At 41.0% G+C, this 15,052-nt stretch overlaps 1 protein-coding gene across 7 annotated transcripts in view; it reads right to left on the bottom strand.

Moving 5' to 3' along the window:
- The window catches only part of LOC133541975 (rap1 GTPase-activating protein 1-like), a 397,810-nt gene that overhangs the window by 129,527 nt on the left and 253,231 nt on the right, over positions 1-15,052 (bottom strand). The window contains exon 1 of one of the 7 annotated variants that reach the window (XM_061885732.1): positions 10,003-10,160. The exons of the other annotated variants lie outside the window; for them this stretch is intronic. Within the exon in view, the coding sequence (XP_061741716.1) occupies positions 10,003-10,086 (84 nt within the window). The 5' untranslated portion in view covers positions 10,087-10,160. Of the gene's footprint in view, positions 1-10,002; positions 10,161-15,052 lie in introns of those variants that run through there. 7 annotated transcript variants of the gene reach the window in all.

Raw genomic sequence — 15,052 nt, 5'->3', positions numbered from 1 at the left:
TATTTACTATATAAATAACAAATTATTGAACATTACCATCCTCTGGTGTCTGTTTGCCGTCACCACCCCTTAGTCAAAACATGACAGAGCCTTCCCTAAGCATCAATGCCTTTTCTCAGGGGCACTCGTCTTTTGTTTATTTTTGGTTCAAGCATGAGAGACCTTTTTACCTGCACACTGCCTCCTGCTGTTTCCGAAATCTATTAGGTACCGCATGCCACCTACTGATATGGAAGAGTATTACACGATCACTCTGCCGAACTTTAAACAGCACCGACACTCAGCAACAACACATCATTTGCAGATTATAATTACCGGTTTGCAAAAAATGTATATTTAACCCAAATAGGTGAAATTAGATCATCTCCCACGGCACACCAGACTGTATCTCACGGCACACCAACGTGCCGCGGCACAGTGTTTGAAAAACACTGGCCTAGCGTATATACCGTCACACTGACATGTTGTAATATTGTTGCAAATATTCCGTCTCTAATGGCTGATGTTAAACATCAGACACCATCAAGAAACGATCTTGGATTGTTCTACAAACATGACACTACTACCAAGAATCTATCGGGGGGGGGGCAGGTCCCAAGCAAAGAAAGACCTAAGAGAGTTTTTACGATATAAGTAGTGTGGCTATTTATTGCTATCGTTAGCATTTTAATTTTGATCGGAGCATTGGAAAGTCACTTCCTAGTTTAGCAGGAACAGAGCCAAGGCAGCATCGCTCTGAAATACATTGTCTTTGAGCTCAAGCCAGCGAGTGGAAGCCGGGACAATGTTGATCCTTGACTGTCCTTTTATCCAGGTAGGCTCCATTTTTCTTATTTTGTCTCCTCAGACGAAACTTTTTGTTTATTTGGTTATTTTTTAGCTTCTGCCATGATAACTCTTCTTCTTCTTCTTTTAGTTTGCTGGCGGCACATAAGCATTCGCATCGACTTCCGTCGTTTTAACCAACGGGGAAAGAGGGAGTGACATATATATTGTAAAGAGCATTTTAATTTCTCACTTGCTAAGATTCAACATTTTATTGCTACACATGCCCCTAGTTTTAAGTGCTATTTACTTACGTTGAACAACTCAAACCTAACGTTGAAACATGTTTTTGGACAATGTTTAATCAATGTTGGGTTCTGATGTTGATTTGACCGTTGAATTTTGGTCATTTCCCAACAAATATTCTACAACACAAATACAACATTGAAACGACATGCGTTTTCCATCCATCCATCCAGCCATCTTTTTCCGCTTATCCAAGGTCGGGTCGCTGGGGCAGCAGCCTTAAGCAAGGAAGCCCAGACTTGCCTCTCCCCAGCAACTTCGTCCAGCTCTTCCCGGGGGATCCCGAGGCGTTACCTAGCCAGCCGGGAGACATAGTCTTCCCAACGTGTCCTGGGTCTTCCCCGTGGCCTTCTACCGGTTGGACGTGCCCTAAGCACCTCCCTAGGGAGGTGTTCAGGTGGCATCCTGACCAGATGCCCGAACCACCTCATCTGGCTCCTCTCGATGTGTAGAAATCTGTATTTATAATTGAATCACTTCTTCACTTATTTATTTTTCAACAAGTTTTTTTGTTATTTTTACATGTTTTTTTCTAAATAGTTCAAGAAAGACCACTACAAATGAGCAATATTTTGCACTGTTATACAATTTAATAAATCAATAACTGATGACATAGTGCTGCATTTTACTTCTTTATCTCTTTTTTTCAACCAAAAATGCTTTGCTCTGATTAGGGGGTACTTGAATTAAAAAGATGTTCACAGGGGGTACATCACTGAAAAAAGGTTGAGAACCACTGGTTAAAGGCAGTGCAGTCACGGCGGCCCTTAAAAATGTCGGCCGGGTGAAAATTGGGAAAAATCTGGAAAATGGTTGCACCGGTAGATTGTCGGGAGGTGCACTGAAATTCGGGAGTCTCCCGGAAAAATCGTGAGGGTTGGCAAGTATGTGGCTAGGGCGGGAAAGCCATTCATAGAAGGTGAATTGACTAAAAAGTGCATGTTGGATTTTTTAAGAAATCTTTTCTTGCGGCCCAGCCTCCCATAGTTTCTGCATCCAGTGGCCCCCAGGTAAATTGAGTTTGAGACCCTTGCTTTACAGCATAATCTTAATTTTAGCATTAATATTTATATTTTGTCTATTGTAGTTTTAAAATGTTAAAACTGAAAAAAAATTAAAAATACAATTCAAATAAGATATTTGGGTTTTCCCTAAATAGAAAATCTTGTTTAAAGATTCTGCAACGTTGAAAAGATGCTTCATTTAAAGAATTGCAAGTTGAATAATGCTTGTTGTTGGAATAAAATACTTGATAACACTTTAGTATGGGGAATATATTCACCATTAATTAATTTCTTATTAACATGCAAATTAGTATCATATTGGCTCTTAATTTGTCACTATTAAGTACTTATTAATGCCTAATTCTGCATGGCCTTATCATAAAACCAGTAAGCTATTAACTAAAAGTCTTCCCTCAATTACCTCAGAATTATTTCTTATTAGTAACCCTCACCCTTAACCTAACCCCAACCCATACATGTTCCCCTAGTGTCCAAATAACTCTACATTAAGTATTTGCTACTTAGAATATGTAAGTCTTTGTTAGAATTTGTTGCTCATACTAAAGTGTTACTTATTTATATTTTAAATGTCTTGCTACTTTATAGAATTTCTAATCTTGATTCAGAGTCTTTTATCAGATAATTTCTCTAGTTTTTATGATTTTCCTAAAGCCTCATTGTTACATCCTATATTTTGTCAGCTCTTTTTTGCAGTGTAATTATTTATTACTGTAAAACCTCTGCTCGCCGTAAAGCCCGGACTATAAGCCGCTACTGTTCTACTACGCTTTGAACCTTGCAGCTTTTAAAACGGCGCTGCCAATTTATTTCATTTTTGCTGCTGCCGGGTCGTGCAATAATATACTTTGTAATAAACGACCCTGAGGTCAATTGAACGTTTTTCTTCCCACTTCCTCATGCACACCACACCATTACTAAAGTTAGATTGACTTGTTGGATACTAAAGGATACAGGTGTAACAAAACATGAATTCAGACTGCTAAGAAAGGCACATCCATGTACAAATTGGTGATGCAGCAGTCAACGGTATTAATGATTAATACCGTTGTAATAAAGTGTACAGTTTTACACTTTAAAATTGTACAAAAATAGTGATCTAACCACAGAAGTATCTACCACAAACAGAAAGTAAATTATCAACACTTGGTATCGCTGCTGTCGATATTTGCTTCGAACCACCCACCCCTGTTTACAATTAAAAGATCCAGCTTAGCAGTTAGCATATCCTCCTACGGTGTGTTGCATGTTTAGGTAGTCCTCTTCCTCCAGTGATAATGGTACATGTAGATAACATACATTTATTTGCCACCATGGAAGCGAGAAATCCTGACTCAGAAGTGGCTTTGCTCTGTTTTCAGCCACTTTTTTAACATGTTATGTTACAGCTTTATTCTGAAATGGAACACATTCATTTTTGTCCTTAAAATTCTACACACAATACACCATGATGAAATTATTTCAGAATTGTTTGCTAAAGATCAAAACGTAAGAAATCACATAAATATTCAGAGTTTTTTGCCGTGAAGCTCAAACGTGAATCCTGTCTCAACTGATTCTCCTTGAGATGTTCCTACAGCTTCATTGGTTAAGTTAAAGTAAAGTAACAATGATTGTCACACACACACTAGGTGTGGTGAAATTTGTCCTCTGCATTTGACCTATCCCCTTGATCCCCCCCTTTGAAGTGAGGGGAGCAGTAGGCAGCAGCGGTGCCATGCCCAAGAATCATTTATGGTGATTTAACCCCCAATTCCAACCCTTGATGCTGAGTGCCAAGCAGGGAGGCAAGGGTTTCCATTTTTTTTTTATAGTCTTTGGTATGACTCGGCCTGGGATTGAACTCCCAACCTACCGATCTCAGGGCGGACACTCTAGCCACTAGGCCACTGAGTAGCTGCACTAGGCCACTGAGTAGGTTGGAGGTTGGAGTCCTCCTGTGGAAAATTGGTTGGACATGATTTGGAAAGGCACAAACCTGTCTTTATATAAGGTCCACACTTGACAGTGCCTGGCAGAGAACAAACAAAGCATGAAGTCCAAAAGAATTGTCTGGAGACCACACATTTGGGGAAGGGTACAGAAAACTATCTGCTGCCTTGAAGGTCCCAATGAGCACAATGAAAGAAGTTCGGAACCACCAGGACTCTTAATCTAAACTGAGGCATCGGGGGAGAAGGACCCTTGTCAGGGAAGCGACCAAGACCACAATCACACTATCAGATCTGCAGTATTTCTCTGTGGACAGAGAACCTTCCAGAAAGACAATCAGGCCTGTATGGTAGAGTGACCAGACGGAAGCCATTCTTTCGTAAACAGTTTGCCAAAATGCACGTGAAAGAAAGACTCCCAGATAGAGATGGCCGATATTATCAAGTGATAAATGCATTTAAATGTAATATCGGAAATTATCGGTATCAGTTTGAAAATGAAAATTAATAACTTTTTGAAACGCCCCTATACGGAGCGGTACGTTAATGATAAAACGCGGATGTTGCGTCTCCCAGTCAGCCGCCCCTCGCCTCTCCCCTTCCCCTTCTCCCACACACAACACAGGAGTTGCAGCATGACTGACACATGAGAGGTTTGCTGGTGACTCTTGAGGATAAAAACAACAAGTGTGTTGTTGCCGGTGCTGTAGCCGTGGCTAACAAGCGAGCTCGGTGAAAGTGTTTCTGACATAAAAAACTTTCAATTTGCAATGACTGCAAAAAATTGGCTATGCCAGGAGGAACCAAGGCGTCTTCCTTTAACACAAGCAATTTGATCTCCCACCTCTTCAAGAATCATCAGGAAATACTCGATGAATACAAGCGGAAGATGGATGAAAAGCAAACACCCAAAAAAAGTAGTATCACACAGTTGTTGTTTAAAGGCAACGCTGAGAAATTAGAAAAAATACAACAAAAACCACCCCAAGGCGAAAGCCCACTTTGTGATCAGGGACAAAGCACGCAGTATGTCAAAAGCTACGGTGGAGTTTGGTGTGGATAGTCTGCCCTGCATGGCGCACACTTTGCAACTAGCAGTGAACAGTGATGCCCTGTCTCAACGCAGTATTTTAGAAGCTGGGGTCTGGCTGACTGCCAGGCCACTTCAAGCACTCACCACTAGCCTGCAGGTATAGCTCGGTTGGTAGATTGGTCGCTTGCAGGTATAGCTCGGTTGGTAGAGTGGCCGCGCCAGCAAATTGAGGGTTCCTGGTTTGATCCCCGCTTCCGCACATTTTTGTTACTCATACAAATACGTTAGAGCAGGGAAGATTGAGCCCAGTTTATAATTCCCTGTTATACAGTATACCAGGCAGTCTTGCACAAAAGGATTTGTAACAAAGTTATTGCTTACTTTATTACTCTAGTATACTCTGGACTAAAGCTGTGTGCCTTAATTTTTTTTGTAATGTTGTTTTGAGGCATGCTTAAAAAAAATAAAAAATAATGCACTTTGTGAAAGTCAAAGTATAGTACTTCCTCTAGTTGTAGTGGGTATCAGGATTATCTCAGGGAGCGCATGTCCCAAATTCCAAGCTGCTGTTTTGAGGCATGTTAAAAAAAAAATCATGCACTTTGTGACTTCAATAATAAATATGGCAGTGCCATGTTGGCACTTTTTTCCATAAATTGAGTTAAAGTTCTTCTCTTATTTTGGCAAAACCTTGTTACATTGTTTAATGCATCCAGCGGGGCATCACAACAAAATTAGGCATACTAATGTGTTAATTCCACAACTGTATACTGCATATCGGTATCGGTTGACATCGGAATCGGTAATTAAGAGTGGACAATATCGGAATATCGGATATCGGCAAAAAAGCCATTATCCTAATTCTCTACTCTCAGACCATGAGAAACTCAATTCTCTGGTCTGATGAGACAAGGATTGAAGTATTGGCGTGAATGCCAGGCATCATGTTTGGCAGAAACACCAGGACAATACCATCCCTACAGTGAAGCACGGTGGTGGCAGCATCATGATGTGGGGGTACTTTTCGGCGGCAGGAACTGAGAGATGAAAACCTGCTCCAGAGCGCTCTTGAAACTCAGACTGGGGCGACTGTTCATCTTTCAGCAGGACAACGACTTCTAAGCACAGAGCCAAGATATCAAAGGAATGTGTTTAGGACAACTCTGTAAATGTCCTTGAGTGGCCCAGCCAGAGCCCGGAACTGAATCACATTGAACATCTCCGGAGATATCTAGAAAATGCCATCCAACCTGATGGCGCTTGAGAGGAATGGGCAAAATGCCCAAAGATAGGTTTGCCAAGTTTGTGGCATCGTACTCAAAAAGATTTGAGGATGGAATTGTTGCCAAAGGTGCATCAACTAAGTATTGAGCAAAGGCTGTCAATACTTATGTACATGTCTTCAAAAAGCATTGATGTAATAATGGGGTATTGTGCGTTTGTTAAAGTTAAAGTACCACTAGGTGTGGTGAAATTGGTCCTCTGCATTTGACCCATCCCCTTGATCACCTCCTGGGAGGTGAGGGGAGCAGTGGGCAGCAACGGTGCCGCGCCTGGGAATCATTTATGATGATTTAACCCCCGATTTCAACCCTTGATGCTGAGTGCCAAGCAAGGAGGCAACGGGTCCCATCTTTCTAGTCTTTGGTATAACTCGGCCGGGGTTTGAACTCACAACCTACCCATCTCAGGGCGGATACTCTAACCACTAGGCCACTGAGTAGGTGTATGACAGCCTGATGTTAAAGGGCATCCGGCAGTGGAGGCTCCTCTATGGGGTCTTGGGGCACTAGGAGGTCAACCCCTTTACTATCCCAGGCGGCTCTTGGCAAAGGCCTAGTACCTAACTGCCCCCTAGCCAGGGATAAGGTGAAGACCTCAACGGCGGAGGAAGGCTGCAGCAGAAAAGGGTCCCCGGTCGTCTTGGACTCCATGCCACTGGACCTTGACCCGATTCTGTCAAGAATCATGTGGTGACTGTCTGTGCACCAGTCTCCCCACTTTAAACAAAGTCACGCACAGGCATCCTCCATAATGGGATACACCTCTACCAGAAGGATCGTCATACTCGCTTGGAGTGACCGCCGATGATGATGATGATGATGATGATGAGGATGATGATGATGATGATGATTTTGTGTTAAATTTTGAGGACAAAAATGATTTATATCCAAAGTGAATAATTTCCAGATACACTGTATATCATTTATACTGAACTATCGTACAACCCCAGTTACTAAGGGTGTCAGAAAATATTGATTTTTGAATTAATCACCATTCTTTTTTGTAACAATTTTTAATTGATTATTCCCCGCCTTCCGCCCGATTGTAGCTGAGATAGGCGCCAGCGCCCCCCGCGACCCCGAACGGGAATAAGCGGCAGAAAATGGGTGGGGGTGGGGTAAATATTTTTATTTTTATTTTTTATCTGTCCTGTCAAGCCACTCAGACAAATCATATTGTGGATGTAGATCACTGGCCCAGTTCTGGCTATGTGGCCAGCGAAAGCCTGAGAAAAAATTAAATTCAATAAAATATTTATTTTTGTTTTTTACTAAATGAATTCGTTCTTTCAGTCTTGACAGAAAAACATGCATATTTTAAGCCTAAATATCATCTGATCATGCCAATGATATTATTATATACTGTATTGCAAAACTGTTTTTGTGAGATAAAAACAAATAGTTCAATATCTGCTTGTCGCCTTTATTTATGATTTTAAATAAAGTTTGTTAAAATCTAATAATGTAATGCATATGCATTTCGATTAATCATGATTAATCACAGGCTCTTACCCGCATGCATACTGTAAATTAATTTAAAAAAAAACGGACCTCTGAAGGTAGCCTTTGTCTGCGATTTGGCGCTCAACGAGAATGATCTGATGTAGATGATCTACATCTGCGGTACAGATTTACTGGAGAAAAGAGAAGTGTTGGATACTTCTCTTTTTGTCTTATTTGTATTTTGACTTTATTAAATGTTTGGCGAGAATTGTATTCAAATATACCAGTTTTCTTTTAACTAATACAAGAATTGATTAACGTGGACCCCGACTTAAACAAGTTGAAAAACTTGTACGGAATATGTACTGAACTGTGCAATCTACTAATAAAAGTATCAAGCAATCAATCAATCAATTGATCAGAGCTGTTTATCTATTTTATGGAGGATTGTAGTTCATCATAGAACTGGCTCGTTACCATCAGGAATGGAATACATTTGAATAGTTTGGTATCCAAAGATTCACAATCCTATTGTTGAATATACATAACTGGCCAAGACGCGTGCAGTTTTGAGAAAAAAAAATATGTTAAAAGACAAATATTTTACTCGTTATTTGTATCAACTTTTCAGTTTTTCCTCTTTTCATAATTCCTTGGTACCCTTTTAAAGTGTTGGATAATTCTCTTGTTGCCTTATTTGTATTTGTCTTTATTAAATTTTTGGAGATATTTATTTAATTTTAAAAACAATTTTCTTTGAACTAATATAGTTTATACATTTGTAATAAACATTTTCTGTCTAACTATTAAATTTGAAATTTTATTAATAGGGGTGTCAAAATGAATCTTGATTCTTACTTTTAAATAATTCTTAATCGATCAAAAAATAGATTAAAAAATATATTTTTATAAAATGCGGTTAAAAATGGATGGATGGATATATTTAATTTTTGTAATTTAATTTAGATATTTTTGCAATATTGTTTTTGACTTTTTTCTTCAAAATTTTTAAAATCAATTAAAAAAAATTGTTATCGATTTTTTGTTAGAAAAATCAAACAACAAATAAAATAATATTTTAATAGATTTAGAGTCGTTAAAAGTAAAAACTGAGATGTATTCAGAGTATATATATATATATATATATATATATATATATATATATATATATATATACACATAACTTAATTAATTAAGTAATTAAAATATTTATATATATGTATATATATTACTAAATGAATAAAAAAATACAATATATATATATATATATATATATATATATATATGGGCGCAGTGGGAGAGGGGCCGTGCGCAACCCGAGGGGCCCTGGTTCAAATCCCACCGAGTACCAACCTCGTCACGTCCGTTGTGTCCTGAGCAAGACACTTCACCCTTGCTCCTGATGGGTGCTGGTTGGCGCCTTGCATGGCAGCTCCCTCCATCAGTGTGTGAATGTGTGTGTGAATGGGTAAATGTGGAAGTAGTGTCAAAGCGCTTTGAGTACCTTGAAGGTAGAAAAGCGCTATACAAGTACAACACATTTATTTATTTATTTATATATTCATCAGTTGTGTCCAGCCACTCAGACAAATCACATTGTTGATGTAGATGATCTATAACTACTTTTTACAAAAGAGAAGTGTTGGATACTTCTCTTGTTGCCTTATTTGTATTTGACTTTATAAAATGTTAGGGTAGAATTTTATTCAACAAAAACAGTTTTCTTTTAAGTAATACAGAAATTCTTTAGAGTTATTTATCTATTTTATGGAGGAAAGTAGTTCATCATAGAACTGGCAAACAATGTCATTTAAAAAAAGTAACGATTTTGAATCGAGAATCGTTTTGAATCGAACCACTGCCCTCAATAATCGAATCGTGTGGTGCCCAAAGACTCCCAGCTTTAGTAGTCACATTACTAATGCATAAAAAGCTAGTTTCACTTCTAACTGACACCCTGTCTTCTTTGCAGTGAATGTAAGTCACCCTTAGGACATTTCGGATAAAAATATAAGTACTTTTTGTTGTTGTTGCTTTTCCCTGTCAGGGGTCGCCACGAAGCGTCAGTCGCATGAACGGTTTGTCCTCGGCCTGTGACTAGAGGGACGATGAGGGGGGCGTCACACCAGACGCTCATTGGGAGCAGAAACCCGAGCCCATCCAGTCTATCGCTACGGCAACACCACGCTCCCACTTGCAGCCAAGCCAAACATACTCACGTCACTCAGGCACCTTCTCTTCAGCAGGGGCTTGCAGGGGGCGCCGTGGAGCCGCCTTTGCGAGGAAAACCTGCGCTCCGTCATGTTTGCCGCCAAAGGAAACAAAGAGAGTTGAGTTGCCGTTGTGCGAGGAGATATCTGATGTTGAAATATGAGGATGAAATTCCACTTCCTCTTTTTTACGCGCCACACGCCAGTCTGGCACGCACGCGCATTTGCTGCGCAGGAAGTAGAAGGTAAGGAGGAACCACATGTTTCAGATGCCACACACACACACACACACACACACACACACACACACACACACACACACACAGCACTATTGTGTACGCTTCTCTTTTTGTTCAACCAACACGGGAACACTCGTCTTCCTCTCTGTGCACAAAGAGCGCTCTTAAATGCGCCCGATTATGCCAACGTGTCCTTTTAGGTGTTCTGTCAGTAACACGTGTCACTGGAAGCACAAAATATCCTCCTGTTGAAAGACGAGGCGCTCCAAAGAGAGAAAATTACCGGAAATTCCTGGAAAACCGGAAATTTTGGGAAAGGGAAAACATGTTTTGCGTTCGACATATGTGTAGAGCAGCGTGGGTGGATGTTAGAAAGGTGGGAACGGGTAAAAAATGACGAAAAATTTTGAGAATTTTCAGCACTATAGAACTATGAATATGTCCATTCATCTGAATGGAAATTACCTATAAAAATGGGAATATCGGGAAAATTAGAAATTCTGAAAATATAGGTAGTACAACAATTGTCCTAGTTGATATAAATAGGTTGGTGTTGGAATTTTTGGAATCAGCTGAAAAATGTTGACATAGTACCAATTTGAATTTAAACGTGTATGGCAAAATTCTTGGAATTCTGGGAAAACTGGAAATTTGGTAGTTTTGTTGTCCCAAATAAGAATAATGTTTTGAAGGGGGAATGTTCAAAAACTGTTGAAAAATGTGGACTGTGTAAACTTTCCAGGAAGAGGTGAAAAAAGTGCTTTGGAAAACCGAATACCTGGAATTGTTTTGAATTTGGAAAATGGTAGTTTGATTGTCCAAAGTGAGTGGAGTTTGTGGATGGTGGAACATTTTGTATCACTCGAGAAATGCCCATTCAATTGTCAATGGGGGGAAATTCCTGGTAAATCCGGGTAATCAGGGAATTTTCAGAACCGGGAAACATGCTGGCTTGAATTTGTATGCAGTCGATTGTATATTGCCGATTCATTGTCAAAGGGGAGAAAATTACAGAGAATTCCTGGAAAACCGGGATTTTTGGGAAAGGGAAACATGTTTTTGTCACACCTGGGTGAAATCTTGTCTGGGTTTTGTCTGGTTTCATATTGTCTTGTCATTTCCTGTTTTATTTTGAAAGGTTAACTCTCCCTCTCGTTTCAGGTCACTTGCCTTTCCTCCTGTTTCACTGGTCTAATGTCTCTCCTGATTGCGCCCACCTGTGTCACCCTCCCTCATGTGTATAAATGTCTCGTCCTCCTCTTGTCTTGTGCCAGAGTATATCGTCCTGCTACGTACCTCCAGCCTTGTCCACAGCCTTGAACCAAGTGTTGCTAATTATTGCCTTACATTATTTATTGATTTCTTTGTTTCATGTGAGAAAGAGTGATTTTGTTTGCTAAAGTTTTTGGTCAAGATTTTTGTGTGTTAAATTTCATAGTGCTTAGCCTTCCTTTTTCTCTCCTCTTGGAGCGCTTTACTTTGTAGTTATCTCAGCTTTTTATAGCGTACTTTCTGTTTGAAGTTTCGTGTCTCCTCTGCGTGAGTGATTTACCTTTTTGCTGATCATAGATTGTTGTTCTTTTTGTTATTAGATTTGTGTGTAATTTTGCTATTGCCTTTTTCCTCCCTATGGAGTGATTTTGATAGATTCTATAGGAATGTACCCAGAAATTTAGTTTTTCTACTGCCTAAAAGAAAAATGTCAAGGAAATTAATCTTTTTTTCTGCCAATCCTGCCACAGACTCAGAATTCCTGGACCTAAATTCTGTTTCCCCTGTTACCAACATCTACGTCAAGTCTTCAGCAAGACTAAGGCTCTGTCACTTCCACCCCACCGTTCCTACGACTGTGCCATTGATTTACTGCCCGGGGCCACTATTCCCAAGGGGCGCCTGTACTCTGTCTCTGGTCCAGAAAGAGCAGCCATGAATGATTACATCTCTGAATCACTGAAAGCTGGCTTGATTCGCCCGTCGTCATCGCCTGCAGGAGCAGGGTTCTTCTTTGTGAAGAAGAAGGGCGGCTCGTTAAGCCCCTGCATTGATTACAGCCCACTCAATGACATTACCATTAAGAACCGTTTCCCTCTTCCTCTCATGTCTTCTGTTTTAGACCAACTCCAACAGGCCAAAATATTCACCAAACTGGATCCACGTAACGCTTACCATCTGGTCCGAATAAGAGATGGAGACGAGTGGACGACCGGTTTCAAAAAACCCAGCGACCACTATGAATACAGGGTCATTCCCTTTGGACTCACCAATGCCCCCGCCGTGTTCCAAGCAATGATCAATGAAGTTCTAAAATACTTCCTGGACCATTTTGTGTACATCTACCTTGACGATATATTGATTTATTCTCCTGACAGTGACACTCACCAAGTCCATGTAACTCAGGTTTTAAAGAGACTCTTGCACAATGACTTGTATGTTAAAGCTGAAAAGAGTGTTTTTCATGCCGACACTGTCTCCTTCTTGGGCTTCATTGTAGCTCCTGGTAGAGTGCAGATGGATCCGGCTAAAGTGAGCGCTGTGGCCGATTGGCCTACACCTGACAACCGCAATAATGTTCAGCAATTCTTGGGTTTTGCTAACTTTTACAGGCGGTTTGTCAGAACCTCCAGCACAATAGCTGCTCCTCTCCATGCTCTCACCTCTCCCCATGTGCGGTTCCACTGGTCTCCAGAGGCAGAGAGAGCCTTCCAGACGTTTAAGAACCGCTTCACTTCAGCGCCCATCCTCACCATTCCGGACCCGCAGCGCCAGTTCGTCGTGGAGGTGGACGCTTCTAATATAGGAGTTGGAGCGGCCCTGTCTCAACGCTCTCATCAGGACGGCAAGATGCATCCCTGTGCCTTTCTGTCGCGGCGGCTGTCCAAAGCTGAAAGAAACTATGATGTCAGCAATCGTGAGTTGCTGGCGGTGAAGCTCGCCTTGGAGGAATGCAGGCATTGGATCGAGGGGGCCGAACACCCATTCATTGTCTGGACTGACCACAAGAATCTGGAATACATCAAGAAAGCTAAGAGACTCAACTCTCGACAGGCCAGGTGGGCGCTTTTCGTTAATCGCTTTTCCTTTTCGCTCTCCTACAGGCCGGGGTCCCACAACGACAAGCCAGACACCCTGTCACGACAATTTAACCCCGAGCCTGAGGCCAAGCAACCTGAAACCATCCTTCCACTGAACTGTGTGGTAGGAGCGGTAACTTGGCCAATAGAAACTGAGGTAAAGCAAGCTAACGGTGTGGCCACGCCACCTAGGGGCTGTCCTGATAATCGATTGTTTGTCCCCATTGAGCTGCGTCCCCGGGTGATTCATTGGGCCCACACCTCGCTGCTTTCATGTCATCCACGAGTTAAAAGAACTGTGTTTGTGATCTCCCGGCGGTTCTGGTGGCCAGCCATGGAGACGGAGGTCCGGGAGTACATAGAAGCATGTATTATACACGCGCCCCCAACCCCGCCCACCTCAACCGACGCACGGAGGGTGGGGGGGATTTGGTGCTAGCTGGTGTATAATATAGCTGGATGCATTGGAATTCTGGGTAATTCCTAAGTTGCGTTTAAAATGTGTTACAGAGCCAATGTTCTCCAGAAATGTGTTTGTTATTCTTGTTTGGTTAGGGTTCACAGAGTGTGGCGCATATTAGTAAGAGTGTTCAAATTGTTTTATATCACAACCAATAGTGTGATCTGTATGCTGTGGAACAAGACCCCTGGTTTACACACAGTAAAAGTAAAAAAAAAACTCCTCCGCCATTTTGAAAATGACGGCAGGGGAAGCGTCACTCGTGACGTCACGAATTGACCCGGCGGTAAAAGTAAGCATGCGCTAATAAATTTGGGGAGCAGGGCAAGGCAGGCGCGTATTACATGCCCAGCGGCTATTCAAGAAAATACGGTATGTCCATTCATTTGAACGGAAATTTTCTAGAAAATTGGGAATATTGGAAAAAATTTGAATTTTGGAAAATATATGTAATACAACAATTGTCCTAGATGATATGAATAGGTTGGTGGAGAAATTTTGGGAATCGGCTGAAAAATGTTGACATAGTACCAATTTGAATTTAATGTCAAAATTCCTGAAATTTTGGGAAAACCAGAAATTTGTATGAAATGGTAGTTTTGTTGTCCCAAATAAGAACAATGGTTTGAAGGTGGAATGGTCAAAAACGGTTGAAAAATATGGACTGTCAAAACTATCCAGGGAGAGGTGAAAAAAGAGGTTCGGTAAACCGGGAATTCTTGGATTTTTTTTTAACTTGAAAAATGGTAGTTTGATTGTCCAAGGTGTTTGCAGTGTGTGGATGATGGAACAGTTTGAATCACTCGAGAAATGGCCATTCATTGTCAATGGGGGGGAAATTCCTGGTAATTCCGGGAAATCCGGGAATTTTTGGAACCGGGAAACATTTTGGCTTGAATTTATATGCAGTCAATTGTATATTGCTTATTTATTGTCAATGGGGGACAATTCCTGGTAATTCCGGGTGATCAGGGAATTTTCGGAACCGGGAAACATGCTGGTTTGAATGTACATGCAGTCGATTGTATATTGCCCATTCATTGTCAAAGGGAAGAAAATTACCGAAAAATTCTGGAAAACTGTGATTTTGGGGAAAGGGAAAACATGTTCTGAAAACAAGATCGACATGTCTGAGTGGAGTAGAAACCACGACATCTTGTCCGATGATAATGAACTCTCAGAAATGAGCCGACCCAAGTTCATCACATTGGATAATCACCGACGTGCTGTAGAAATGGATGGATGGATGGATAACCAATATAATGTAATCTCAGCACAGAGCTGGCAGC

The sequence above is a fragment of the Nerophis ophidion genome, linkage group LG02, assembly GCF_033978795.1.
Source record: "Nerophis ophidion isolate RoL-2023_Sa linkage group LG02, RoL_Noph_v1.0, whole genome shotgun sequence".
NCBI lineage: Eukaryota > Metazoa > Chordata > Actinopteri > Syngnathiformes > Syngnathidae > Nerophis > Nerophis ophidion.
Note: the sequence above shows the minus strand (reverse complement) of the source record. Positions and strands in the feature narration are given on the sequence as shown.